At 40.5% G+C, this 27,363-nt stretch overlaps 1 protein-coding gene across 1 annotated transcript in view; it reads right to left on the bottom strand.

The window, feature by feature from the left end:
• The window catches only part of LOC126457482 (alanine--tRNA ligase, cytoplasmic), a 184,324-nt gene that overhangs the window by 46,614 nt on the left and 110,347 nt on the right, over nt 1–27,363 (bottom strand). Inside the window, exon 10 of the mRNA XM_050093777.1 lies at nt 79–203. Coding sequence (XP_049949734.1) covers nt 79–203 — 125 coding nt within the window. The remainder of the gene's footprint in view (nt 1–78; nt 204–27,363) is intronic.

Here is a 27,363-nt window from a genome sequence, read left to right as displayed (position 1 = left end):
TTTGAAAGGCATAAATATCCATATTACATTACAATTTATTTTATAATTCAATTCATATTATAATGGTATTTTCTGTACCTGTGCCTCTTTTCTGGCTTCTTCATAAGCTGTCATATCTACAACTAATCCTTTCTCTTCACACATTAACTGCGTCAGATCTACAGGGAATCCGTATGTATCATACAATCGCCAAGCAACATCTCCTGCAAGTATGAAATAACATGCCTTCAGTTTGTGAAAAATTTAGATTATGTTGTTAACTTTTAAAGTTTTGTTAATGGAACATGCTGAATCAGTAACTCGGGTACAAAGCTTAAATTATTTACACTCTGCTGTCCCATAAATTTGATGACTTTACCTATAATTTTTAATTTCATCTTAATACCACCATTTTTATTTAATTAATAAAGACAATTTTATATGAACTCTTTAAATGTTTTACTTCCAACAAGGAAGAAAAATCTTGATACAATGTGCTAAAGTGTTATGAACTTAATGGAATGGAGGTGTCCAGAGCTTTAGCTTCACTTGCATAATACATACTTCTACAACAGCATACCAAAAAATACATTTGTTTCTACAAATAACAATACAAAATTAGCTAGATTTAAATGCATAGGCACCATCTACACTGAACTAGCTATTGAGTACTCAATTTATGAAATTCAAAGATTTAGTCAAACTTCGCTCTGGGCATCCTTAGCCAGTAAATAGTAGTTCTCCTCAAACAGATACACCTGCATAAGGCAACTATTTATCTAGTATTTAATATCTTTTGAATATCAAGTCTTTTTCATTGTACAATAGGAGGATATATCAAAACAAGTAATTTCTACAAATTTAACACGTAAATAAGTTACCAACAAAAACAGTTTTGTGCTGTACATAACCTCTAACACATGAAACAGTAGTATAACTTGTACACATAAAATAAAATGAACTGCAAAAAGCTTTGCTTTTTAAAATTAATTAACAAAATTTCAACTGCATCACCCAATTACAATGACTATCACATGGTGACATCTTGTAGTATGAATAAGAAATGTCCCAATTTTAACTGACTAGTTACACCTGTTTCTGAATCTGCAATTATACAGGAAGATTTAATTTTGCTTCCAGTGTATATAAAAAGGGGACAGCTTTGAGTGGTCTTTGCTGAGGCATTCAGCATCATTTTTGTTGGCACCAGAAGGAGCAGAAAAAAAGGAAACAATTTGAACAGACAATAATTAGAGTGCATGAAACAGAATATTTGTGCAATAAGTATGACAAATTTAAACAGTTATTACATCTTTCCGATTTCAATCTGTAAAAAAAAAAAAAATTACCATCTATCAGAGCCAAATCTTTCTATCTTTCTTACATGTTTTAATTATTCTTATTTTCCATATTGCTACAACAACTGGAAATAGTGATCAGCAAAGTTGTCATTAATCATAAGGGTAGCTTTAACAACCACAGTTCTACCTGAAGTTCTATATCCTTCCATTCTCATCAGCTGACTACCTGCTCACACAGTAAGGAATGGAAATTAATTTTTCTCTTTGCATAAGTTTTGAACCAGCTTTGATAGACAATGCAAGGATACTACAGTCTGATAAGGAATGACGTATTAATGTGATCAGACAAATTGTTCCTTCTAGGGACTGGAAATGTATGATCAGACAAATTACACAATAGTAGTAAGTTGAGAAAATTAAGAACGTTTAACATTAAACTAATGGGCATTTACTTATTTTTAAAAAAAAAAAAAAAAAAAAAAAAAAAAAAAAAAAAAAAAAACCCACGGCAATCATGAGTGGCAATGAAACAGTAACATCCTGACCGACATATTTACCTGTCTTGAAAAATGGTTGACAGAGCTGAAACCTGTTGACAGAGTAACTCTCAGCTATGTTTAGAATAAATACTTTTACAGCGCAATTACAAATAATATGAAGCTCTGGAATTGAAATTACACAGAGCAGCAGTGTGTGAATACACGCAACATATGGAAACTGCCAGTCTGGTGCTCAAACAGAATCTTTCTCTGCTGTATATGCTGTTGTGAAGGTTCATTTCTGTGCACACTCTGCTTCAGAGTAAAAGTTTTGTTACGAGTCCAATCTCTAGAATATGGATTTCCCATTTTCTGCCACATATGGGAGTGGTTTGATAAGTTGCATAAAAAAGAAAAAAAAATGTGTTTCATAAACAACTCACCTTATTTCTCAACACAGTCTCCTTCGAGAGATATACATTTGCTTAAGCGATCCTCCAACTTTTTGATTCCATCGGAAGAATACATTCTATCAAACTCAGCATAATACTCGTGGACCGCAACTATCACTTCCTCATTTGATGAAAGTTTCTTCCCAATGAGCCAAAGTTTCAACTTAGAGAGCAGGAAGAAGTCACTTGGGGGCTAAGTCTGGTAGTCAGGGGGAATGAGGAGCCAATTCAAAGCCCAACTGTTTCACTGATTAGTGGGATGTTACATTATACTGGTGAAAGAGCACTTTTTTGCATGACAACTTTGGCCTTTTTTCAGTCAATGCAAGTTTAAAATAATCTAACAGTGAAGCATAATACAGTCCACTTGTGATTCTGCCTTTTTCCAAGTGACCTATGAGGATTATTCCATGGAAATCCCAGAAACAGAGGTCATCACATTACCAGCAAACAAAATGGCCTTTGCCTCTTTTTGGTACAATTTCAATGACCTTTGTCCATTGTTCATGACTCTGGCGTGTAATGATGGGTCCAGATCTCATCAAGTCACAAATTGCTGCAAAAAATCTTGCAAATGTGATTAAACATCATGAGACATTGTGTTGAAACTTTGTGCTGGATTTACTTTTGGTCTACAGCAAGCAATTGTGGCACCCTCCTCACACACAGCTGCTTAACAGCCAATTCTCCATGCAGTATATTATGCACTCAGTTGAGATGCCTACAGTCTCAGCAGTCTCACATTAACATATCATGGATTTTGTCAATGGTTTCCTTTATGGTACTACATTGGATGGCCAGACCATTCTTCACCTTCGGTGCTTGTCCAACGATGTTCAAATTCATTAATCCAGAAGTAAATGTTCTTCAATGATTGTGCAGAACCCACATGATCTTAATCCAATTCTGGTGTCATTTGTGCGGCAGTCCAATCCTTCAAATGAAAAAATTTGGCAACAGCAAGAAACTCCGTTTTTTCCATTTTCAATTGCAGTTGACACACAAACCAATTCAGACAGCTGTCAACAATGAACTTTGTGCTGTATATTGTTGAAATTCTTTGTAAAATCCTTGGAATAATCAAACTTCCCATCCAAGAAGGCACAACAAAAATGTTCTAGTCTTTCATGGAAATTTACCACACTTATCAAACCATCATCGCACATTATTCCAAGGGTGGTATCCCCATAATATGTGTGCGAGATTATCTATGATATCTAGAAGACCAGAAGAGAGAGAGACTGGCACACTAAAGCTTTGGGGTGGTTTTGGAGATGTGGTTAGATGTAGAAAATTGCGCATCAATGCAACAGATATTGATGAAGTCTAAGTTAAGTACATATTTTTACTGTGTTCAAAGAGTTAAGGGGATTTTCTGCCCATACAGTAAAAAGATACAAAAGCTGACAGAAACCTTGCAGAAATGAATTTTCATTATATGCCAATATTTAGGCCACAGGTTTGGAAACTGGAGGGCTTTATTTCTACCTTCATTCTGTCTTCCTGTGACTTTCTTGGTTGACTTTTCTGGATAGTTCTAACTAACTCTGTCTGCCCTTTACTAATGTGTTTATTCGCTTTCACATGTGCTTATAATGTGCCACTGCCATTTGGGAGATTTACTATCTCTGGGTGTAATTGCGTTGCACTGATATGAATAACGCTGCTTGCTCTTTTACAGTTCCATTATTAAAGAATTTTAAGGCTCTATAGTTACCAAAGTTCATGTTAGTTGCCGTTAGAGAATGATCAGGGTGTATATGTGGACAAGAAAAAAAAATTCCCGGATTTTCCGGTTAAAAATACTTCTCCCGAGTGACAGTATATTCTCCCTTATCAATCCTTTGAATGGTTATGGTTTTATACACGGGCGAACAATTTCAGGGCGTACAATTTAGAAAATGAAACTCAGGGAAAAAGACACGTTTTGGAAATATCTTTGATGTGCAGCAACATGTAAGTATACACTGGAATTCCACCAAACACCGCATGTTACTTTCCGAATCATTGAAATTGAGATTTCGATGCGCTTTTGTGTAAGCCGTTCGTAGCTCATGTCACATGGTCTCGCCAGCCGATGACAGCGGTTATTCAGAGCATAGGACACGTGATGTAGTCAGCCAACAGCAATATCACTGTTAACTAGCACGAACACACAAACAGGGAAAGTTAATAGTTTAAATTGATATACATAGTGTGGCTACGAGAAAAGCAAAAATTTCACATATAGTATTGGTCTCAAGCTGCAAGAGAGGCTAAGCTTTCGCATATAATGTTGTTCTTTTTTGCGCGTATTCCAATTTAAGATATATATATAACGCAAATGTGCCAGTAAAATTTTTAATAATGACATAAATGTCTGATCTTCAGGGTTCGAAATTCTTCAAAATGGCTGGTCATCAATGAATTGATTTTTAAATGAGAGTCAAACGCTCTGTGATTTAATAAATTCATGGTACATTATTGTACATAGTTGAACTTACGTAAAAGGATATTTACTTTGAAAGTAACGCTTTTCAAACCACTATTAGCAATATTTACCAGTGACCTGTAGAAACTGGTTCATTTCAGCAGTTGACAGAGAGCGCAGGTAACAGACGACATTGCGCTTGGGTAGCTATCATGACATGGGAAGCCGGTATGTACGTACGCGTAAAACATTGAAAGATCATACATTATGTCATAAAAGAAACAAGTCATCAGAGGATACTGTAAGAGCATCGGAATTTCGTGAACCATATTAAAATGTTCGCATTTAAAGTGCATACTTAAAGGGCACATTCGTGTGTCAAGATTCCCAATGAAGTAGACCTCGACCTGATATTAAGCTTTTCAGTGTGGTTTTTGGGATGTAAATTTTCTTAGAGCACCAGCACTGTATTATATCATGTTTGGTTCTTTATTAAGGCATAATGCCATAAGTGCTAGAAAACGAAAACGTGAACTTGAAATGCAGCGAACAGTTGAAACTAGCCAGTACTGTGGAATTAAACATTTCGTTTCAAATACATTGATAGCCTCTGCGGAAAAGGTTAACAAAAGTCAAATTTCTTTAGCAAACATACAAAAATAACTTCATTGTTCCGCAAGGCGATTAATGCTTGACTGTCAGAAAGGTGGAAATAAATTATGTGAATGTGTTTTAATTCACCTGATACCTCCTGGCCACAGCTATCCGGTTTGTTTTCATTTAACGTGAAAGTAAACGAAGGGGAAACAGCAAAATCACTAAATGTAAACACGGGTCACGTGGAGACTACCCACTATAACTCAGACTGCTCTGCGCATCAGCCCTGGATCTACGACATTTGTGAACCAGGTCAACACTAAGAAAATAGAATTTTCAAAATATGAGTATGTTCATCTTTTAGCGCACATCTTTCTGAAAAGTCTGAAACATAAAACATATGTATTCGAGGAAATGTAAGACATATTATTTGGTCTTAAGTATGCCAAAGTGCAGTGTCACGCCTCTTAAAGCATTTTTCTACCGCACGTCCAAACTATATTCAGGAGAGTGGAAACTGAAATGTCCTGTGGTGTCTCTCCTGCTCCCAGTCAGCCGGTTTGACAGCCATCCCTTGTAATAGAGAGAACAAGAGCTCTTCGGAAAATCTGAACTCTTTATTGCCTATTAGTTAAAAGAGATAAGCAAGAAATTACACATTTCTTCAAACCTTAGCTCCTAGCATTTTTCTCTCTAATCTTGCTACAGCAACACCAGAATATTCCACTGACCTATTTGAGAGAAAGAACCGCGAACGTCAGCAGCAGAAAGCAATATTTCAGAACTGGCAGCCAGCTCGTCATCATTGAACATCGTGAGGCATTGGAGCGTCGCAGAGTCTGTGTCACTCAGTGCCGCCACCAGTTATGAGTAGTCACTGTTATTGCAGTCATCGTAATAGTACCATCATAACGTGGATCAGCAGCTGGAGGCGCCTGAGTGACACCGTCACTGTAGTCATCACCATTACTACCATCTGAAGCTGTCAGCAGGCAGCCGCATGTAATAGGAGTCATCGCTTGGGGTGCATTGCAGTAACGCACTGTCACTATCATCCTGGAATGCTGCCTCCACAAATGTGATGGAGGCTGAAGCTGAGGATACCAGCCCACCACTGCTGGACAGCTGCCGCTGGGGATGGTTGCTGAGACAGGGCACCGACCTGTCCCATTGCCGCCACCACCATGCCCCCAGCCACGATTAAAACAGATGTCTGTGGCACATGGTTCAGCTGCTGTGATACAACACAGCAAGGCCATAGCATATTCCAGTTACGCCAAGGCAGGTAAAGTTGCAGTAGCAGGTGCGTATGTGAGCATCTGCTAGCCACCTTCATTGGTGCCAATAATATTATAAGTGGAAACAAACATCACCCAGACAGCCAACAACCACTGCATTGCAGTTGACCAATAAATGTTGTTATTCTGTCATAAGGAGCCAACCGTGGACACAACTCCACCATCCTCTTTCTCATGCCCAGCAGAGAACCCATGTTCGAATATGGCGATGGGCAGTGGAGTCCCATTCCTGTTTACACAGGTGCCAGGAACTCTGCTGAGGCATCGTGGAGGATGGACCTCATGGAAATAGCAGTATGGATCACCTACAGTGATGATGTGCTACATAACATAGAAAATAGTGCGCAAGCGCCCATTTCAATTATTTTGGTTCTGAGCCTATTGGGTTGTTCCTTTTCCTTTCTTCTGCCTGAATCATTTTTCTTTGGGTATACTTTTCCTGATTAAATTGTAGTCAAGGCAAAGGAAGTTTCAGCCGCTGAGCTTATTGAGCAGATGATAAATTATAGATAGAAATAAATGAGGTTAGAGCAGCAGAGAGGGAACAGTCACATCCACTCTAGATGACACTGCTGTGGGATTGGTTATTCCTTTTTTTCCACGGAAACAGGGGGAAGACGTTCTTATCTTTTTTGACAACTTGGCAACCAAAATGCCAAACGGGGGTGAGGGGTTGGAGTTAGGAGCAATTATTACATGTTGCTAGACTGTCATTAACGGAAGATGCTACAGCACATGGTATGTGTAATGAGAATCTGAGGGAGGCTAAAACATTTGAGGGTATTCAGGAACAATTAATGGAGATATATCCGAAGAACAACACAACAAGATATTTCAGGAACAACTTATTAGAGAAGATCGCAAGCAGCATGAATTGATTGAAAATTTCACCGAGTGTATTCGTAAAATCAATGTAGGTACCTATGAGCCCACAGGTGATGATAGCAGTTAACTCAGTAATTTTGCGTGAAGCAGAGCAGAGGATTCTTGACACATGTTTGATGGGGTTACAACCAGATATGTCAAGAATGGTTGGTTTGGAATTTCCTATGTGTTTGAATGAAGCAATGGATATTGCACTATCATGAGAGGAAATTGAGTCATTGGCTAGGTCACATAAATGTCGAACAGTGTTTGGTATGGACATAAATTGTTTTTGGCGAGGACAAAAGGTTCATGTACAAAGAGACTGCAGACAGCAATGTTGCAGGTATTGTAAAAAGTCAGGTCACTCAGATGATGAATGGCATAATAGAAATCAGCAACAATGGAAGTTTCAATCACAGGGTGGAACTTATAGGGGCATGTAAAAAAGCAGTGGTAAAGTTTTTCAGACCAGCTATATGGGGGATAAATTATGTAAAATTTTGTTGGGCACCAGTTCTCAGGTTTTGGTTGCAAATAAGCGAGTATTTGGGGTGAATAGATTAAGTGCACCATGCCAGACGTTAAGTGGCACTTCACTCAGTTCTGGAGTGCTGAAGCTCTGAGTGGGGGAGGTTAACTCCCAAGTGAATGCAGAAGTTATTCCTGTGGTTGGGGGGAGGTATGACAACATTCTCGGACTATTTCCAGGTTGCACATCGTGCCATTAACTGACCTGAAATGGCATATGGTAGAACTGGATGAAACTGTGTCAGCTAGACGCTGCAACTGGAGCACCTTCACTGTTGAAAGGTCTGCCTTATAGCCCAGTGAAACCAATTTAACTGCGTACAAGGTCCCTTGTGGTTAATCTGCCAGATCGCATACCAAAAGGTACAGGAGAGGTAGCCTGGATTCATGTTGCTACTGACCTTCCTGTAAACTCTTTGTGTATCACTGAAACTTTGGTGGTTAACGAAGCAATAGATGCAGTTGTTTTACACCACATAGTATATCCTACTTTCGGAAGATAGACAGCACTAGGGTAGTGCCTCTCAGTATTGATAATTTTGGCCCTGAGGAAGTAAAGTTGTAACAGGGTACCCTGGTTACGAAGTTGGAAGTGTTACATCAGGATGAATTAGACCACGTTTCTACAACAGATTGCTGGGACGGTCTGTCGACTTGTCAGCACTAAGGAGCAAGGTAGCACATCTTGCAGGACAGGATAGAACATTAGTGGAAAAACTGTTGAGTGATTACGTGGAATTATTTAATACATCGGGTCCATTACCCACATCATCACTTGTTCAGCAGCAAATTACTACTATTAGAAGTGAAGCACCCATCTACAAATGACCGTATTGACTCCCAAGGCATTTACAGTCAATTATGGAAAAGTTTATAAATCAGCAATGTAGAGACATTATCATAGAACCTAGCTGTAGTCCCTGGTTTGCTCCCATTTTAATTGTAAGCAAAGTATCACCAAATTGTGGCAAAACTTTTTTTTTCTGTTGTGACTACCAGTTCTTCAAGCAGAAAACCATGTCGCATGTGTTTCTTTTGCCTAATATAACAGACACACTGGACAACTTGAGTCAGTGTCGGTACTTCCCACTGGATTTGCATAGTGATTACCACCAGTTGGAAGTGACGCCACAGGATTGACTCAAAACTACACTGTCAGTGCTGACAGGATACTTCCATTTTGCCACATGCCTTTTGGACTTAAAAACATGCCGGCAAACTTTCAGTGTTTGTTGGATAATGTGTTGCATGGATTAAAACCAAAACAGTGCAAGATGTACCTGGGCAACTAAATCGTGTATTCAAAGAATATTCCAAAACATTTGGAGCAGTTGTGCGAAGTGTTTGATCATCTGCATGAAGCACAGATAATGTTAACTTTAGAGAAATGTCATTTTTTGTTGCAAGAAGTTTGGTATTTGGGTCACCTTATGGGCCAAACGAAATTCTTACTGATCCAAAGCTAGCTGAAGCCGTTCAAAATTTTCAAACACCCATCAAATTTTTACAATAGATATGTTCCAATATTTGCATAAACTGCAAGACCTCTCATGAAATTGTTCTGAAAGGGAGTGAAGTTTCATTGGGCAGCTGAGTGTGAGGCGGCATTCCACAAGTTAACAGATCTGCTGACGTCTAGTCCCATTTTGAAAAACTGTTTATTCTTTCTTGTGATTCGAGCAGTTTTGCACTTGGAGTCATATTGAGCCTGTAAGCAGAGGGACAGGAGCACCCAATTTCGTATGCTTCATGGCAGTTCAATAATGTTATTCTGCTATGGAGAAGGAAAGACTGAATCAGTCTGTCTTCTCATTCCATCTGGTAAGTCTTCCCTGACCAGCAGTTCTGAGTGACTTTTCCGAAATCTACCCCTTTTCCTACATGTCTCCAGTCTTCCCCTTCACCCCTCTTCCTTCTCCTTCAAAACTTCTGCCAGAAGAAGAAGCCACTGGCTCCGAAAGCTTGTGTAAGTATGACCTCCTTTTATGCGTTTTTCTTCTGCCACCGCTTGATGAGTAGATTTTTTTATATATCCAATTACATATATTAACTTTGATTTTGCTATTGCTATTCTATTCTTAATGCTTTACTAATTTACTGTCTCATTCTTGAAGCAAAGAAGAAAAACCAAAGTAATTACTGTTGACTGCTAACTTCTTTAAGTCAGCTAAAATCTTACATAAACTTTGAACTGTAATATTCTATAGCCCTCCATGTGTGATGATAAGGTGGTAGACTCCCCTCCCCCACCAACTGCTAAGCTCATACGAATCGTAAGTTTCAGCTCACCTTCACATGACGAGCAGCACCAGCCTGGTGGCTACTCTGTCCTGTTTACGGCCTCTGTCGTATTGCCAAGCCATAGCCACTACTCATTGAATGGCCAGTTGCATTAATAGCATAACTGTTGTTGTTTTCCTGGCCTTCACAAATTGCATATTGTGAATGTAACACACAAAACTTTCCTTTTCCTTTAATCATCTTTTCACTAGTTATAAGCCCTACACAGGGCAAAATCGCAGCATCAAGAGGACTTTTGTGAAGGGGGAGTAGTGTGTGTGTGTGTGTGTGTGTGTGTGTGTGTGTCTATATATATATATATATATATATATATATATATATATATATATATATATATATATATATATATATATATATATATATATATAAACGAAGATGAGGTGACTTACCGAACAAAAGCGCTGGCAGGTCGATAGACACACAAACAAACACAAACATACACACAAAATTCAAGCTTTCGCAACAAACTGTTGCCTCATCAGGAAAGAGGGAAGGAGAGGGGAAGACGAAAGGAAGTGGGTTTTAAGGGAGAGGGTAAGGAGTCATTCCAATCCCGGGAGCGGAAAGACTTACCTTAGGGGGAAAAAAGGACAGGTATACACTCGCACATATCCATCCACACATGCAGACACAAGCAGATATATATATATATATATATGGAGCACTTCCTTTCAAGCCGATCACCTGCCACCCTACCTAAAACCTCTTTCTTCATTACCTTAGCCAGCTTCATCCTGACCCACAACTTCTTCACTTTTGAAGGCCAGACATACCAACAATTAAAGGGAACAGCCATGGGTACCAGGATGGCCCCTTCGTACGCCAACCTATTCATGGGTCGCTTAGAGGAAGCCTTCTTGGTTACCCAGGCCTGCCAACCCAAAGTTTGGTACAGATTTATTGATGACATCTTCATGATCTGGACTCACAGTGAAGAAGAACTCCAGAATTTCCTCTCCAACCTCAACTCCTTTGGTTCCATCAGATTCACCTGGTCCTACTCCAAATCCCATGCCACTTTCCTTGATGTTGACCTCCACCTGTCCAATGGCCAGCTTCACACGTCCGTCCACATCAAACCCACCAACAAGCAACAGTACCTCCATTACGACAGCTGCCACCCATTCCACATCAAACGGTCCCTTCCCTACAGCCTAGGTCTTCATGGCAAATGAATCTGCTCCAGTCCGGAATCCCTGAAGCATTACACCAACAACCTGACAACAGCTTTCACATCCCCCAACTACCCTCCCAACCTGGTACAGAAGCAAATAACCAGAGCCACTTCCTCATCCTCTCAAACCCAGAACCTCCCACAGAACCACCACAAAAGTGCCCCACTTGTGACAGGATACTTTCTGGGACTGGATCAGATTCTGAATGTGGCTCTCCAGCAGGGATACGACTTCCTCAAATCCTGCCCTGAAATGAGATCCATCCTTCATGAAATCCTCCCCACTCCACCAAGAGTGTCTTTCCGCCGTCCACCTAACCTTCGTAACCTGTTAGTTCACCCCTATGAAATCCCCAAACCACCTTCCCTACCCTCTGGCTCCTACCCTTGTAACCGCCCCCAGTGTAAAACCTGTCCCATGCACCCTCCCACCACCACCTACTCCAGTCCTGTAACCCGGAGGGTGTACACGATCAAAGGCAGAGCCACGTGTGAAAGCACCCACGTGATCTACCAACTGACCTGCCTACACTGTGACGCATTCTATGTGGGAATGACCAGCAACAAACTGTCCATTCGCATGAATGGACACAGGCAGACAGTGTTTGTTGGTAATGAGGATCGCCCTGTGGCTAAACATGCCTTGGTGCACGGCCAGCACATCTTGGCACAGTGTTACACCGTCCGGGTTATCTGGATACTTCCCACTAACACCAACCTATCCGAACTCCGGAGATGGGAACTTGCTCTTCAATATATCCTCTCTTCCCGTTATCCACCAGGCCTCAATCTCTGCTAATTTCAAGTTGCCGCCACTCATACCTCACCTGTCATTCAACAACATCTTTGCCTCTGCACTTCTGCCTCGACTGACATCTCTGCCCAAACTCTTTGTCTTTAAATATGTCTGCTTGTGTCTGTGTATGTGTGGATGGATATGTGTGTGTGTGCGCGAGTGTATACCCGTCCTTTTTTCCCCCTAAGGTAAGTCTTTCCGCTCCCGGGATTGGAATGACTCCTTACCCTCTCCCTTAAAACCCACATCCCTTCGTCTTTCCCTCTCCTTCCCTCTTTCCTGATGAGGCAACAGTTTGTTGCGAAAGCTTGAATTTTGTGTGTATGTTTGTGTGTCTGTCGACCTGCCAGCACTTTCATTTGGTAAGTCACATCATCTTTGTTTTTAGATATATTATTTATTTATTTTTATTACAACATAACTACCTTGGGGAATCCCATTCTCCTGAAAATAGCAATCAAAAAGGCATCACCAACATGGTATTGGAAGTACCAGTTCTTCAAGAAGGATTGGATAAGAAGAGGCAGAGTCGAGCGGAGGGTCTGAATCAGAGGCTCAGATGGTTCTGTGACCTTGTAGGCTACAGATTCCTTGACCTGCACCATATATATATATATATATATATACCGAATGAAAGTGCTGGCAGGTCGATAGACACACAAACAAACACAAATATACACACAAAATTCAAGCTTTCGCAACCAACGGTTGCTTCATCGGGAAAGAGGGAAGGAGACGGAAAGACGAAAGGATGTGGGTTTTAAGGGAGAGGATAAGGAGTCATTCCAATCCCGGGAGCGGAAAGACTTACCCTAGGGGGAAAAAAAGGACAGGTATACACTAGCACACACACACACATATCCATCCGCACATACACAGATACAAGCAGACATTTGTAAAGGCAAAGAGTTTGGGCAGAGATGTCAGTCGAGGCGGAAGTACAGAGGCAAATATGTTGTTGAAAGACAGGTAAGGTATGAGCGGCGGAAATTGAAATCAGTGGAGATTGAGGCCTGGCGGGTAACGAGAAGAGAGGATATACTGAAGGGCAAGTTCCCATCTCCGGAGTTCTGACAGGTTGGTGTTAGTGGGAAGTATCCAGATAACCCGGACGGTGTAACACTGTGCCAAGATGTGCTAGCCGTGCACCAAGGCATGTTTAGCCACAGGATGATCCTCATTACCAACAAACACTGTCTACCTGTGTCCATTCATGTGAATGGACAGTTTGTTGCTGGTCATTCCCACATAGAAAGCTTCACAGTGTAGGCAGGTCAGTTGGTGGCTCTCCAGCAGGGATACGACTTCCTCAATTCCTGCCCTGAAATGAGATCCATTCTTCATGAAATCCTCCCCATTCCACTAAGAGTGTCTTTCCGCCGTCCACCTAATCTCCGTAACCTCTTAGTTCATCCCTATGAAATCCCCAAACCACCTTCCCTACCCTCTGGCTCCTACCCTTGTAATCGCCCCCGGTGTAAAACCTGTCCCATGCACCCTAACACCACCACCTACTCCAGTCCTGTAACCCGGAAGGTGTACACGATCAAAGGCAGAGCCACGTGTGAAAGCACCCACGTGATTTACCAACTGACCTACCTACACTGTGAAGCTTTCTATGTGGGAATGACCAGCAACAAACTGTCCATTTGCATGAATAGACACACAAACAAACACAAATATACACACAAAATTCACAGTAAGGATAATTAGAAGAACTAAAAGAGACTTTGAAAAGGGGAAACTTGTAAGAATGGAAGAAAACGGTTCAAAAAATAATACTCGTGATTTTTTATCAGATATTAAAGGGCAGACCGAAGGACTACTAAACTCTAAAATATGTATTTCATAAATAAGAATGGCTGATATGGCTTAAGCAACACTGAAAATTACAAAATACTTGCAATATATTATCAACAGGTTCTTTTTATTATACAGAACCAATCTTGCAGCTGGATTTATCAAAGCTACCTCCCACTCTCCTGTTTTTTCTGTTTACCACATTTTTTAAGGATCAATTTGTGGAGACTATTTAAATAGTCCCAGAGTAACAGGTTCTTCTCCACTAGTTTTGTTGTTTTTTAAGGTTTTAATTACTTCTTCAATTTTGTTGATAGTCTGGAGGAAATCTCCTAAATTTTCATGAGTGTTTTAGAATTTCAGCTGCAAGATTGGTTCTGTATAATAAAAAGAACCTGATGACAATATATTGCAAGTATTTTGTAATTTTCAGTGTTGCTTAAGCCATCTCAGCCATTCTTATTTATGAAATACATATTTTAGAGTTTAGTAGTCCTTTGGTCTGCCCTTTAATATCTGATAAAAAATCACGAGTATTATTTTTTGAAGTGTTTTCCTCCATTCTTACAAGTTTCACCTCTTCAAAGTCTCTTTTAGTTCTTCTAATTATCTTTACTGTTTCCTTGAGAATTTCCTCTTTTCCCATTTTTTGGCCCTCTCTAGCTGCTACACGTACTAGGCTTGTTCAGAAAATAGTGTACCAGATTTATATATGTATTTTTTTTTTACAAAAATTGTATTTGAAAAAATTACACACGTTGACTACTTTTTCACATAACTGCCGTCCCATTAAGTGCATGCTGTGACCCATGGTACAAACTTCTTTGTGGCCTCCCCTAAAAACTTTCCTGTCAACTCCTTCCCCCATTTAAGAACCTCTTCCTGCACCTGCTCATCAGTGTGTGCCTTCAGAAATATGAAAAGATGATAATCTGACAGTGCAAAGTCAGGGAGATATGGGAGGACGGGGACTGGAGTTCAAATCATTTCAACCAAATGAGCTAAAGAAAGCCTTGATGGCTAAGGCTCTGGGAGTATGGGTGTTGTTAACAAGCTTACTCCTCTTGTCACCATTCCCCTCCCTTTGTTTTGAATGCTCCTTTTGAGTTTATTTACGATCTCGTAATATTATTGTGCACTGATGGTCACCCCGAAGCACAAATTCGACTAACACAATGCCTTATTGGTCCCAAAACACTGAGGTCATGATTTTTTTTGCTTCTTTTTCCATCTTGCACACAATTTCCAGTATCTCAGAGTTCTGGAGAGTTGTGGAAACATCACAAATATTTCTTACCTTGTCAATTGGCAGTGTTCACAAACAGTTTCTTCGATTTTTCGCACCAATTCATCAGTCAAAATGGAATGTCTTCCACTCCTCTGTTCACAATAAAAATTGTTCTGCCTGCACGAAACTCCACGCACCACTTACAAACACACTCATTCTGTTCATACCACCTTCACTGTACACCATTTTGTTTGTGAAAATATTTCGGTGGGTGCTATCACTTTGGTGAGCAGGAAGCAGGTGGTATGGGGCTCACACTTGGCACAATTTCTTATCCATATCTTACACTGAACTGGACATTACAACATGAGTTTATGTACTACCACATTCCTGTAATGCTCGCTCTGGCCAGGGGATTGCACTAACACTGAGTGTTGCCAACCCGTAGGAAAAAAAAGCCCACAGCCTGTTATGGCCACAGTAGACTTACTTTCTGCGCATGCTTTTATTTCATCACATCATATTTTATTTTTATTTTTGATTGACTCAAATTTCTTTAGACAATTCTTGCCAGTTGTCATGTTTATCTGTTTTGATTTCATCTTGGTTTTTTACAAATGATTTTTTGTTAGAGCAAGTCAGTTGGTATCTTATTTAATAGTTTTGTGGTTTTCTTTGTATTTTATTGGATAAAATTTGCCTTAATTTTGGAGTGGTATTGATCAGAACTAATTCATCATTCCTTATTACTTTCACATTCATAATTTCCTTACTAGTTTTTTGAGAATCAGCTAAGCAGTTCAACTGAAATTCTCCCAACATTGAATTTGGAGATTTCCACCTTTTGGCTATTCTGGGAGCTTCCTGAAATAGGTCAAATTAGTTTCGGCTGAGAGCTCCGACATACACTGATCAATCTAATGCCATTTGTACTACTTCTTTTGTGGGCTGGATAATGCCCTGCTATGTTTCTAAATCTCTTCTCTCTACATATTTGAGCACTGAAGTCACCCTAATGTAATATCGCATTTTTCAGTATTTTGTGTAACTGTTTCTAAAAGATCGCAAAATTCTTCTTTTTTTTGGGATTTTTGCTGTTGTCTTCATTTATTGGTGCATGAAAATTAACAACTGTATATTCTTTATTTTTGCTTTTAATTGATAGGACAGATCTAAATCCTGTACTGTATCCCGTACTCTTATTACTTTCATAACATATGTCTGATTTTAACAAATTTTTCTTTTGAGAAACATTTTTCCTGCAACTGGCAGCCTGCATTTATATCCTCTTTACATCAGCTAAATATCACAACTATTAGTGTATTATTTCCTACTCTAATTCCCTCAGTCGCACCTGATTTAATTCAACTGAAATTCTATTACACCTGATTTACTTTTGTTGGTATTCACTTACACCACCCTTTTCAACACATTATTCATCCTATTCAACTGATCTTCAAGTAATTGGTCATCTCTGACAAAATTACAATGTCAATGGCAAACCTCAAAGTTATTCTCTTTCCTCCCTTTCCAAATTATGCATTGGTTTCCTTTACTGCTTGCAAATTGTACAGTTCAAATAACATCAGGGATAACCTAAAATTCTGTCCCACTCCCTCAACATCTAGTGCTTCTCTTTCATACCTTCAACCTGGTAGATACAGTTTGGTTCCTTTACAAGTTGTCTGCAACTATAAACTGGGAACTGCAGCATCTCTTACTGGCAAATTTGCTTCTATTTTTGTCGAAATTTGCATGAATTTTTGTTTGTAAATGATCAGACTCTCAAATTTAAAAGGTTGTCACACTGTATGAGTGAAGATAAATGAAGCCTCAGTTATTTGGAATTGACTATTTAGAAAAAAGTGTCAATTGTGAGCTTTTTGACTGTTCAACAACTTTTTTTCCAAAATCGCCTTTTTTTCCAGTTTGTTCTGCTGAAAAGCGACAGCACTTTTCCACCAGCGAACTGAATGCATCTCTGATTGAAGGTGGTTCTCGACATTCTTTGTCTTACATGCAGTGTATACGTATTTGTGAATTTGGACAACCATCAGCTGCATAAAGGAATCACGAAAACAAAAATTGGTGCCAGACTGGGACTCAAACCTGGATTTACCACTTACCACAAGAGGCTGCCTTATCATTAGGCTATTCGAGCAAGATTCACGGCCACGCCCAAACTTCCACATGTCGTTAACCATGTGTCTACAACATGTACTCGTACATTCGTTATTTATATTCCCATACAGGGAAGCCATTTTAACTGAAAGTAGCTTTCCCAGTGTTGGTGGATAAATATGATTTTGCAGTGACTGTGTTGTTAAGAAGAACAGTGCAATGTTCCTTCAGACATGCATTTATTCGCCGACACTGGGCAACTGACTTTCAATTAAAATGTTTCCCCTATACAGGAATGTACAGTCTTAGACATAAAAACTGACCGCCGGCCGGCCGCCACAGAGACTAAGTCCGAGTCGTTCACATAAGGTGTCCAATAAAACTGACCGCCCCTGACAACTCTAAGTCCGGCCATCTGCACAATCTGGCAACACTGTAAGATGCGGAAGTGTTGTCTACTTCGTAGATGATATGGATGAAATGAGCCCGTGGTCTTGCGGTAATCGTCGTGCAGTCTAAACTTAGTCGCATGTTCGAGTCCAACAAGTTTTTTTTTTTACCTCATTTCGGTCTAAAGTTATGAGTCTGATTGAACATCAAAGGCAATTCCCTTAACATTCTACCCACCCGCAATAATAAGTATTCCAGAAACAATTCCGCAGGACAGCTCGTGGCTGCGTCGCGATCATAACAGCTTACGCTCGGGCGTTTCCTCGCGCTGCAGCGGCTACCGGCCACCGGCCAGACGCCACCCGCCGCCTGAAATCCGACGCCACCCATGTGAAGGCGGCGCCATGCTGTCAGTGCCATTTTCGAATTTGAAGTTCTAGTTATCATCTTGCAGTTAAGCACTGGATTTTGCATACTTGAAAATCATGAACTACAGTTAAGCATTGTAAAATTGAGTCGCAAGTGGAAAAAGGTGTAACATCTGCAACACAACGTTTACTTTTGGTATAACACAGGGGTGAATGTAGAGGAGGCAGCTAGAAAGATTTGAACTGTGTTTGGAGCGAGTGCTTTTGGGAAAAATACGCCAGAAAAAGATATTCTTGTTTCAACAAAGATCGTTCTGGCATGAATGATTTTCCACATTAAGGAAGTCTCGACTACTGATATATGTGACAGATTACCATTTTTCCATCATGCGACCTTTGCATTCAACAGACAAAGTTCAGAAGTAGGAGTACTGCATGCTCTAATTCTGATCAACAAAAATCAACGGAGTGACTATTATTGAACGTCATCAGGTCGCTCATTGAGCATTCCTATGCAGTACTGTTACTGGCGACGTGTTATGATGCCTTTATCATTAACTTCCTAAGAACAAATGAAAGGCTGAGCCCCACCAAAAGACGTAGACTAGAGCAAAGAGTAGTGTGAACATAATATTTTACATCTGATAGCTCTCAAAGTGTGTTTTGGGTTACGAATTCTGCCCCAAGGGGTGTGTGCAACACAGCTGGAATTTGTTGTCAACAACTGAGACACCTTTCGGTCGCAGTGTAAGAAAGTCGAGCAACAAAACTACATCACCTGTGCTACTGCATGATAACTCACTCTGTTGATTTGAGAAAGAAAACTACCCACTGTGTTGGACCTTCCATCGACCTACGGACCCCCTTGAAGATGTCTCCCGCAGTTGGAGACGAAACGTTGGGAATTGAGACAACAGCCCGGATAGTTATAATGGATATGATATTTTGTTTCCACACATACCAAGAGGCTACAGCTAATATTTTATGTAGTGACCTGCAGTATCGGTAAGACTGCTGTGACATGATATATTTTGCTAAGTATGTTTGTATTTATAAAGTGAACTTTCTGCAGTCGGTCTAACAATCGCATGTCATGGTCCTTCAACAAGGTTCCGATGACATTAAGTTTCCGCTCCCAATTGTTCGTGGCCATACCCTTGGGATTCGCCCTTAACCTCAAGCCGACTTGGAGTCTCTCTTCAGTTACATCTAACCAGTACGCACCTGTTGCACTATTGTAAGAACCGAGATGCAGGTTCATTTGGCTACAAGAATGCGTATGTTCCTCCAGCATGAAGGGTCTCCTGCACATTCTAGTCGTCAGGTGACACATTATCCAAACCTAACATTTCCCGGAAATTGGATCATTAGATATGGGCACTTTTCTTGGCCTTCAAGGTCCTCGGACCTTATCTCTTTAGATTTTTGGCTGCGGGTATGGTTAAAGGCGAAGTCTACAAATAAAAAGTAAACCCAAGAGCCGATTTGATCGTTTGGGTTATGAATAGTGCAGCCCTCATAAAAGAACGCAAAGATGACCTCAGTAGAGCTAGACGTGGTGTTATCAAGAGAAGTCAAATGTGTATTGAAGTTGGTTGGTGAATTTTTGAAAATCAGCTTTGAATGTCCTCATTTGCCTTTGCTTTGAGTTTGTTAGCGTTACGTACTAACAGTTGTATCTCTGTACTCAGTAAAAAGTGGACGCATTTATATGGAATTTTTTTCGTCTGTACTACTACCTGCTAAAATATCTACTGTTCCTCCTGAAACACCCTGTATATGGATATATGTGTGGTGTCTGTTCTTTCGGACATGTCCGAAAGAAAATGCTTCATAGCATTCTGCAACGACTTTCGATCTAGTTGCAGGGGCTGATACAGATTTCAGAGCTGCTTGGCTGTCTGAATAAAAATAGATGCTACGATTTTTGTAGGGTCTACTCTAATTTTCCTCCGTGCACAGGCTGACAAAAAAAAGTGTAATTCTGTGGCCATCTTCCCTAAAGAGATTCTAGGCAGTACACCAGACATGGTACTTTCATCTGTTTTTGACCTGTCAGTAAACCACTATATTATGTCTCCTGCACGGTGTTGTGGTTCGTTTTTCCACCGTTCCCTGCTTCCAACTGTTACATGGCAAAGTTTATTGAAATAGCTAGAAGTTATTGTGTAGTTAGTCGGCATTTCCCCAGCTATCGCCTTACTGATTTGGGATTCTGTGTATTATAACTATATCCAGTTATTTCCAATTTTTAGTCTTTATGTCCCTGCCGCTGCCTCCATTTTAAGCCACAGGTGTAAGGCGGGCATGTCTAGCATAATATCCATTCCAAGAGTGGATGTCCTGCTAATTCCATCTGTTTGTGAAAGCAGGCCAGTCTCTGCACTTTGCCAGACTCCCTAGCAGCCACCTTCTGTTCAACTTTGTTCATATTATAGGCCAATAAATTGTCATTGGTCTTTTTCCAGGTATGTATATCCAGTACGTACTGGGTTTACACCCCAGTTTACCCTACAGAAGCTTCTAGTGCTTATAAGATTACCTTTTGCAGTGGAAAATATTCTTTATGTGAGGTATTCATAATAGTTTTCCATCCAGGGCTACCTCTAGATACACTACAACCCTCTCTAAAGTTTTGGGCGCTAATGACCTCAGTAGTTGAGTGCTCTTAAACCCCAACAAAAAATCACTAAAAGTTTCATCGAGAAACATAATTTTTCAGTATGTATGCTGGACGTGCTTCCCCATAAATAATACTACACCAATTTTCATGGGGCTCGTCTTTAAATACTTTTTCACAATCTTCAGTGCACATAGGTTTACCAGTACTAGCAAATTTTCTAAGTCTTACTGTGAATAGATCGTCTACTTATTCTTTTCAAGAGTAGTCTCCCGCATTCAGCTCATCTATGAGTTCATTCACCACTAGGTTCTTCATCTCTAACCATTTACTCGAAGGTCGTATTACTCAACATCCAGGAAGATACAGAGAGCATCCAGAAAGGGTAATGCTTTTTCCACCTTCCCAACAAGTTGGTGAAGTGTTACTTAACATGACTTGCTTCGCAATTATTATGAAAATGTGGTATTTCATAGATAAAATTATGTATTCACAACAACAACGAATATGTTGGCAGAAAACAAAAACATGGCATTATGAATTTGACAGTACCTCAAGGTTTTCGCTTTGACACTAAGGGTTACTAAAAGAAGCAAGACGTACTTTGCTAGAGCGTTGTCTTACGATTTCCTCATTGAATTTTTTTCTGCCTGCTTGTAGCTCTGCTACAAAACAATTAAAAATCTGGCTTTCGGCAAGGCTCGAAAGGCGAACTGAGGCAACATGCACTTGTCAGGCAAGCACGTTACCGTGGAGCTAGCGAATATGCACGGTTTCATCTACTTACTTATTGACCCAGTAAGCGCTATGGCAGATAAACTGCAACATAAGAGGCGACAGTAGTTGTATTTCCCATGTGGATCGACTTTCGTGGACTCAAAATGATTAACTGATATCCTTATGTCACATCTCAAGCGAAAATCACTCAGTATTACATTGAAATGGCACGACAATATCAAGTGAATTTAGCAGGATAGTTCTGTGCCATCAAGGAAGTAACTCGTCAGTCACAGAGTTGCCAAACATATTCTGCGCTGTTGCCAAGTTTCATTATACCGCCAGGAAGGATACCAGCTGATGTGTTCTGTGAGTGACCTCGAAAGTGACTATAGCTTCGTTTCAAAGTAGCGGGTGGCAAGGACCGCAAGATCCTCATTATATGTCAATGAGTCTTATTCGTATTTCTGTAACTAGGTTTAGGGGCTAGAGTGCAATTACTTGTAATACATCGATGCACTGAATGCAAACTAAATGTCATAAATTAATAACTGCGGCAATTATTTGTGTTTTACTGACTTAATCGGACCGAAACCTTGAAAGCGTATTCACCAGACGTGATTCACAGTTTTGGAGCTTCTTCAGTGGCAGAGTTGGCAATGTATATTTGCTGTACAATATTGTTATTGAGATCACTGTCATTGGCACATCCACCAGAAGACAGGCATGGCCTGGCTTATTGTTGTCAGCTTTCCTGACAGATATTCTACCTTTGTTCGAAACGTGAAGACTTAGGGTGAATTCGAACATTCCATATGGCGAAAATTTGATGTTTCTATTCTTCCAGCTCTAGCATTCAAATAACTGTTACAATAAGCGGCAGAAAAGCTCCTGTGAATCAACAGTTAATAATGCAATCATAATTAGTGGAATCTGACAAATTCCATCTGTCATCTGATAATTGTGAAAAACTACTGTTTCATCTTCACAGCACCACAGAATGAACTCAAGGGTTTCATAGAATACCTATACTTAATTTCGTTGTGATCGTTTTCAATGACAGTACGGGAGGAGCAAAAGCATCTGACTTGAAACGTACTTTTCCAGCAGGATTTGAATCTTTGGCTACAGTTGCAGTAGCATGTCCAGTGAGGTATTATCCAGTGAGGTATCAAGAATGTGAGCACTCACTCATTGCTATAGTATAGGCCAGGGCAGAGAGAAGCACGTTTCCGACATAATAAACGATGAGAGACTCTGTCACTGTCACTTATTAAACAGGAATTGTTCAGAAAATTACAACTATATCTAGTGAAATGAGTAGGTTGATGCAGCTCCAGTCCGGCACTATCACTGAGTTGCCAAACATTTTCCGAATAGCACTTAAGATAAAAATGTGTGTGTGTGTGTGTGTGTGTGTGTGTGTGTGTGTGTGTGTGTGTGTGTGTGTGTGTCTGTTCTTTCAGACATTTCCGAAAGAACAGACACTACGAGTCGAAATAGACAGCCTTGTTAATCAATTAAAGATTGAAGGACAGATGTCCAGGCTGTCATGCGCATTAAAATAGAACAACGGCACCAGATGAAAATTTGTGCCTTAGCAGGTTCGAACCCGGATTCGTAGTGTCTTTTCTTTCGGACATTCCCGAAAGAACAGACACCACACATATATCCGTATACAGGGAGTTTTATTGCATTTTTTCTGCAATTTTCCATACCACCACCTCATACAATATTTACTATTCCTCCTCAAACATCCTGTATAATTATTTGGGTCTCGACGGGTCATCGAAAGTTTTCAGTGCTAGACGCACATCATCATCCAAAACCTAGCGGGAATACAGTGTGGCCGCGAGCGAGTGGAGTAATGGCCGCAGCGAGGGGGGCGGGGGTGCTGGGGGTACCACGTATGTGGTATGCGGCAAAGATGCAAAGATGGGAATTCGCGTCTGACGAGGAGCGTGTGTAGATAGGTGCTGAAGAGAAAGAGAGGTCGGCTGCTGCGTCTCGACAGTGCCCACCATCAGAGGTTTGAGTCCTCCCTCCGGCATGGGTGTGTGTGTTGTCCATTGTGTAAGTTAGTTTAAGTTAGATTAAGTAGTGTGTAAGCTTAGGGACCGATGACCTAAGCAGCTTAATCCTGTTCTTACAACGAATTTTAAATCCAAAATACTGCATCTCCGTTCTTACAATAGTGCAATAGGTGCGCACTGGTTAGCTGTAACTGAAGAGAGACTCCAACTCGGATTGTGGTTAAGGGCATAATAACTTAAATTGTGAATACATTTCTGGACAAATGTTTGTTACGTATTTTTCCGTCACTCTTTTCACTGTTATAAGTTATGTTATACAAGGAACGCACACCATTGGAGGAGGCAATCTGTAATTTATTTTACCTTAATTACTACTTCAGTTTTGTTCCACAATTTAAAGGCATATATGGGTGCAAACATGGAATACATGGGAATAATGCAGCTGCTCGGTGACAGGTATGGGGGAGGCATTGAGGCCAGGCCTCGTATCTTCGACCCCTGCCCTCTTTGCCTCCGCCTACCTGGTGCTGAAAGTCTTCTCAAACTTTTTTAAAAAAATAATAGTGCAGTGATCAGCATGTCTGTCTAGTAAGCAGGAGGTCCAGGTTCGAAGCCCAGTCGGTCACAAATATTCATCTGCCGTCTTAACTGTATTTCAACGCGCTGTGACAGTGTGGACGTCGGTCCTTCGATATTTAAGATGCAATTGTTTTTGAGGCAATAGAGGTGATTTGCGAACATTTGTCTTGCCATCAGTGTAACGGGACTTCAACGGCATCCAACCCTTAGTCATTGCTTTGTGCCGGCACTAACCAATGTCATATATATGCGAATCACATTGTAGCTCATATTTAGTCAACGAATGGTCAGTATGCAAGTATGCCGGCCGGAGTGGCCGAGCGGTTCTAGGCGCTACAGTCTGGAACCGCGTGACCGCTACGGTTGCAGGTTCGAATCCTGTCTCGGACATGGATGTGTCTGATGTCATTAGGTTAGTTAGGTTTAAGTAGTTCTAAGTTCTAGTGGACTGATGACCTCAAAAGTTAAGTCCCATAGTGCTCAGAGCCATTTGAACCGTTTATGAAGTATACAAGTATTTACGAACAGTAGAAGCAGGATTGCAGAGAACTGATCCCTTAACCAAGTGCAACATAGAGTACCTGTGTAATGAGTCATTCCAGCTGCATAGCTGAGGGTAATATTTGTAAAGCAATTCATTGCAGAATTAATGTAATACCCGCACGATGATCTCTGTAGTCATACTGTATCAGCAGCAGCCCGCGAATGGAGTACTATGTTCGTTAAATCGGATTACTCAAGCTGAGGCCAAATAGAGGCGACGACGCCACAACACTATCTTTGCTTAAGTAGGTAGTCAGCGCTAAGTTATGTGTGCCACCATTAACGTTACTGTAAGCAGTTTGACAGCATAACACCACCACAACTACTGCCAACCTGAGCCATATCATCACGCAGTTGTAACTCTCAGTGATTACAAGTTGCTGATGTTTGTCAAGAATAGCGGAAAGCGCCTCTGAAGTTCCATTTGCATTACGTCTGGGACGGAGAGAATCCTAAATAACAGTAATAGGTCACCCAGCGAAGAGAAGAGTCCACATTTTGTCTCAAGTTCTTGCAGTTTGATATTAATGCAGTTCCCAATAGTTTCACACTAACGGGTTCTTTTGGCTATCGGAATACTCATATGTGAATTACAGTGTAATTGCTAGAACGCTCAACTACCTTAATAACACCTCATTCTGGATTGAATATGACTCGGAAAGCGACGTTAATTTGACGTTTCCGACCATCTCCTGACGTCTTACTGAATGAAGTCTGAAGTGCACGCACAGTTGTGTTGCCTGTCACATGGATTCTGTGATGTGTTGTGGCAGCTGGCAGTCACTGCTGAATACAGACATTTGCAAATATCCCCACTGCTTTAGGGGAAATCGTCTTTTTTGCATTTTTCCATACCGTAATTAGCACAATAACATAAGGCTTGTTCTCTTGAAGGACATGATGCCTTAAACAAGAATCTCCTAGCGGGAGTAATGCATGAAAGGAGACAAAAAAAAGGCTCTGAGCACTATGGGACTTAACATCTATGGTGGTCAGTCCACTAGAACTTAGATCTACATAAACCTAACTAACCTAAGGACATCACACACATCCATGCCCGAGGCAGGATTCGAACCTGCGACTGTAGCGGTCACGCGGTTCCAGACTTAAGCGCCTAGAACCGCACAGCCACACCGGCCGGCGAAAGGAGACAGACTGTTGGACAAAAGAATGTACAGCTCCCTGCTTTTTGCGTTTCCGACAGCGCCTACGATAAGAATCTGGTGTCATATTATGCTTCACAACCTTAAACTGTTTATTTTTTTACTTCATACTAAAACAAAAGTTATGATATGAGAAGAGGAAATGACTGATATGCTTCTCAGGAACTTTAGTTTTTCTTGTTTATTTTCTCACTTCATACTAAAACAAGGGCGTTAATATGAGAAGAGGAAATGAAATATACGCTTCCAAGACATAATATTTCCTTGTGTGTTACTACTGCATACATGAAAGCCCTGCAGTTAATTTTTGTATGTTGGATAAATTTTGATATCACCTCACATTCCTTTGTGAGAAGGTTCCTATTTTCTTGGGATTTAAATAGAGTAGACATTTCACCACTGGTTAATATACTGATGACTAATGGCATGATACCCGTCGCAATTGCTCCATGGCACCTGTGAGTAGAGTCTCACGTTGGTTACTGTAAGAACACACAGGCAGTGATATCCGCTCACTGCAGTCAGAGCCAAGGTGATTTCTTTCTGTTTATGGCGAAGCGTCTGCTGCAGTGTCCACGCTCAGCCAACATAAACAAATCGCGGCGGCATTGGGCACTGCTAATCGCTGCACTTGTCGCGAGCCTCGACAACAAGAGCGCACTGTCTCTGCTAACGATACTATGGAGTTAATACATCTTACTTAACGTAATATGCAGATCGTGGGTTGGGTAAAAATTCAGTTTGTAACTTCCCATCGCATTAAAATACTTTACAGTCATATTTGATGCAATATTTATTGTCGGTTGTCTCTCTAATGTTAATAGTATTGATTCAGATTGTGCGTGGACACGAAAACACACACACACACACACACAAACAGTCATTGATTCCAGTGAGGGTAACAACTACTGTGTGTTGAACAACACATGCACCAGTCAATTCCTCAGTTGGCGTCGAGTGGATGAGATTTTTCAATTACCTTGCATTGCAAGAATTGTAAGTAGGAGACCGACAGTAAATGGACTTTTATCTAAAGAGCTGTGACAAAGCAAAGCTTGACCGACTATCAGATAATTGTCCACATGGGTTTTGTGGACGAGTATACTTTTAGTAACCAACCCACCCACGATCATTACATAAGATTTCTAAAAGGCGTAGGGGCATTGATTTCATTAAGTCGTCGACAGTGTAGCGTGATGGTTTACTTCCCACCATACATTTTCTATATTCGTCCAAAGATCGCTTGCATTTGTAGGTCCTGTAAATAAACTGTTATCTTGTTCGTTCATATATTTATATTTAAATAACATATTAGTAATAAGTACATTGTATTATTATTTTCCACAGTGTTTAAGAATTCAGGCCCTGTCATAAATAAGTGATCTAGATTCCACTGTCCGATGAAGAATGTGGTTCACCCAGTCTATCAAATGATGAGAGTCGTATTCGTATATCCACATTAAGCCTGACTTACTCAATCTGATTAGAACGATCTGGTATCGAAGTAAAATTACAGAAATTGGATAATTTGAACGTCTGTATTGCAACAATGCTGCGCACATAAATTCCTATGATGGAGTAACAGGTAGCAACTGCCTAAGAAAAAGTAAGAAATGTGT

The sequence above is a fragment of the Schistocerca serialis genome, chromosome 2, assembly GCF_023864345.2.
Source record: "Schistocerca serialis cubense isolate TAMUIC-IGC-003099 chromosome 2, iqSchSeri2.2, whole genome shotgun sequence".
In the NCBI taxonomy this organism is placed as follows: domain Eukaryota; kingdom Metazoa; phylum Arthropoda; class Insecta; order Orthoptera; family Acrididae; genus Schistocerca; species Schistocerca serialis.
The sequence above is the reverse complement of the archived record's forward strand: the minus strand, read 5'-3'. Positions and strand labels throughout refer to the sequence as shown.